The sequence below is a fragment of the Bison bison genome, unplaced genomic scaffold (genome assembly GCF_000754665.1).
Source record: "Bison bison bison isolate TAMUID 2011002044 unplaced genomic scaffold, Bison_UMD1.0 scf7180017864217, whole genome shotgun sequence".
In the NCBI taxonomy this organism is placed as follows: domain Eukaryota; kingdom Metazoa; phylum Chordata; class Mammalia; order Artiodactyla; family Bovidae; genus Bison; species Bison bison.
This window is the reverse complement of record NW_011494789.1, coordinates 4,018,556-4,020,979: the sequence shown is the minus strand read 5'-3', so window position 1 is coordinate 4,020,979 and position 2,424 is coordinate 4,018,556. Positions and strand designations below refer to the sequence as shown.

The window sequence follows — 2,424 nt, the reverse complement described above, 5'->3', positions numbered from 1 at the left end:
CCTCCCCTCCCCCATTCACAAGTGCCAGGCTGGCTGGGAGGTGATTGGACCCACCGCTGACCTTGAAGAGCTTCAAGTCCAGCTGGGGAGAGAGAAGTATAAACAAGTCATTGCAGTGTGATTTGACTTGTGAGATGATAATAGTGTAAGCCCAGAGCAGAGAGAGCACAGCAACTGGTGGCCTGGTCATGCCTGGGAGACGATCAGGGAAGATTCTCTGATCAGGAAGATCAGAGAAGCTCTTGAGATAGGCCATGAAGGATGAGTAGAGGCTTGCAAAATGGGAGCAGGAGGAGAGGCCAGGAGGGATTGTGGGGTTGAGCAAAGAACTTGGGATTTAGAGTGTGAAGGCTTGGGTTCCTGTCCCAGTTCCGCCACTGACTAGCTCTGGGATCTTGAGTAAGTCACCTTACCTCTGTGACTCTTGGTTTCTGTACAGACAGTCTCTGATTTACGATGGTTTGACTTACAGTGTTTTGACTTTATGATGGGACGAATGTGATCCACACTCAGGAGAAACTACACTTCAAAGTTTGTTTTTTAAGTTTCCTGAGCTAGTGATAGGCAGTGTCCTCTCCTGAGATGCTGGGCAGTGGCAGCAAGCTGCAGCTCCCCACCAGCCACACCATCGTGCCGGGAAACAACCCACACATTTGCAACCATTCTGTACGCAGACCATCATTCTATTTTTACTTTCAGGACAGTATTCAATAATTACATGAGGGATACATCATTTTATTATAAAATAGGCTTTGTGTTAAGATGATTTTGCCCAATAATAGGTGTATGTAAGTGTCCTGAGCACCTTTAAGATAGGCTAGGCTGAGCTATGATGTTCAGTAGATTTGGTGTATTAAAAGCATTTTCAACTTCACCTATTTTCAATTTATGATGGGTTTATCAGGATGTACCCCATCTTGGCTCAGATAGTAAAGAATCTGCCAGCAATGCAGGAGACTCAGGTCTGATCCCTGGGTTGGGAAGATCCCCCAGAGGAGGGAATGTCTACCCACTCCAGTATTCTTGCCTGGAGAATTCCATGGACAGAAGAGCCTGGCGGGGCTGCAGTCCATGGGATCACAAAGAGTTGGACATGACTGAGCAACTAACACACTTTGACTTTTTCACACTTTCAGCCCAATCATAAGGTGAGGAAGATCTGTGTCTGTAAAGTGGGAGTTGTCCTGACCTACCTTTGAAGGTGGTTGGGGACAGTCAAGTTAGAAAAAAGTACTTTTTGAAAGTACTTCATAAACTGTAAGCAAAAACAACATGGGTGCTTAGCTTTGGGTATGTCTACACTTGCCACTGTACTGGGGAAGGGATAAAGATACACTAGGAGAAGACAAGCCCTTATGCTGGATTCAAGTTCACCACCTCTGTCCTGGGAGGGCCTGGCTGAGAACAGAGGCATTCCCTGTTTCTCCAATTCTGGAACCCGTTTCTGGGACAGAGGAGGGCTGGCCTGTACCCAGTGTACCTGCAGCTTTGATGGAAGACCTGCGGGTTGCACGCTGTCTGAGGTCCGCAGCCTGCTGCACTTGGAAGGCCCTCAAGTCCTCCTCGTCCAGGGCGATGTCCCCAAGGAAGGCAGCTGGAGAGAGAAGAGGCAAGGACAGTCAGTCGCCCTGTGCAGCACTGACTGCCTGACCCGTGGCCACTGCCCCGGCCCTCACTGCAACTGTAATCCTCAAATGCCTTCTAAGGAAGAAGAGTAGTGGGGGGCCAGCTTTGCGGATCTTTTGGGAAACTCAAGCTCATTTTTCAGTTGAAATCTCATCAAAGCTGATGCTCAGCCTCACCAGACTCCTCAAAGACAGGGTCATTTCATGTATTCCATCATTCTTTAGCAAATGCCTAGTAATGTCTCAATAGTAAAGAATTCACCGGCAAAGCAGAAGATGTAGATGGGGGTTGGATCCCTGGGTCAGGAAAATCCCCTGGAGGAGGACATGGCAACCCACTCCAATATTCTTGCCTGGAGAATCCACGGGCAAAGGAGCCTGGTGGGCTATAGTTCGTGGGGTCACAAAGAGTCTGAGCACACAGTAAGCACCTACTGTGGGCCAGGTGCTACTCTACTGTTTAGCAAGACAGAAGTGGTCCCCACTCGCTTGTAGGAAACTGACCTTAAAGATATACAAGTAAACAAAAACAGAGCTGGAGAATTCCAGGAGGGGATGGGTATTCCCAACAAAATCAAAGGTGTTAAGAGGACAGAGTGTCTACTTTGGGGGTCCATAACCTTGGCATTGTGTTGGGCATATGGAATTCGCTTAACAATTGCCATTTCAATTACACTGAGGGGGACCCTATGAATAAAAATGGGAGCAGGAAAGTGTGGTAGGGAAGTCAGGACACCTGATGGGCTCAGAGGAAAAGGTTTAACAGTGATTCCAGTCTGAGTCTCAAGTCCCCTCTCAG

The 2,424-nt window shown here is 48.1% G+C and overlaps 1 protein-coding gene across 1 annotated transcript in view; it reads right to left on the bottom strand.

Moving 5' to 3' along the window:
- Nucleotides 1–1,619, bottom strand: part of BMP1 (bone morphogenetic protein 1) — a gene marked incomplete at its 5' end in the record, with an annotated part of 39,031 nt that extends 37,412 nt beyond the window's left edge. The window contains one exon of the mRNA XM_010845495.1: nt 1,481–1,619. Within this exon, the coding sequence (XP_010843797.1) occupies nt 1,481–1,619 (139 nt within the window). The remainder of the gene's footprint in view (nt 1–1,480) is intronic.
- Nucleotides 1,620–2,424: the final 805 nt, after the last annotated feature.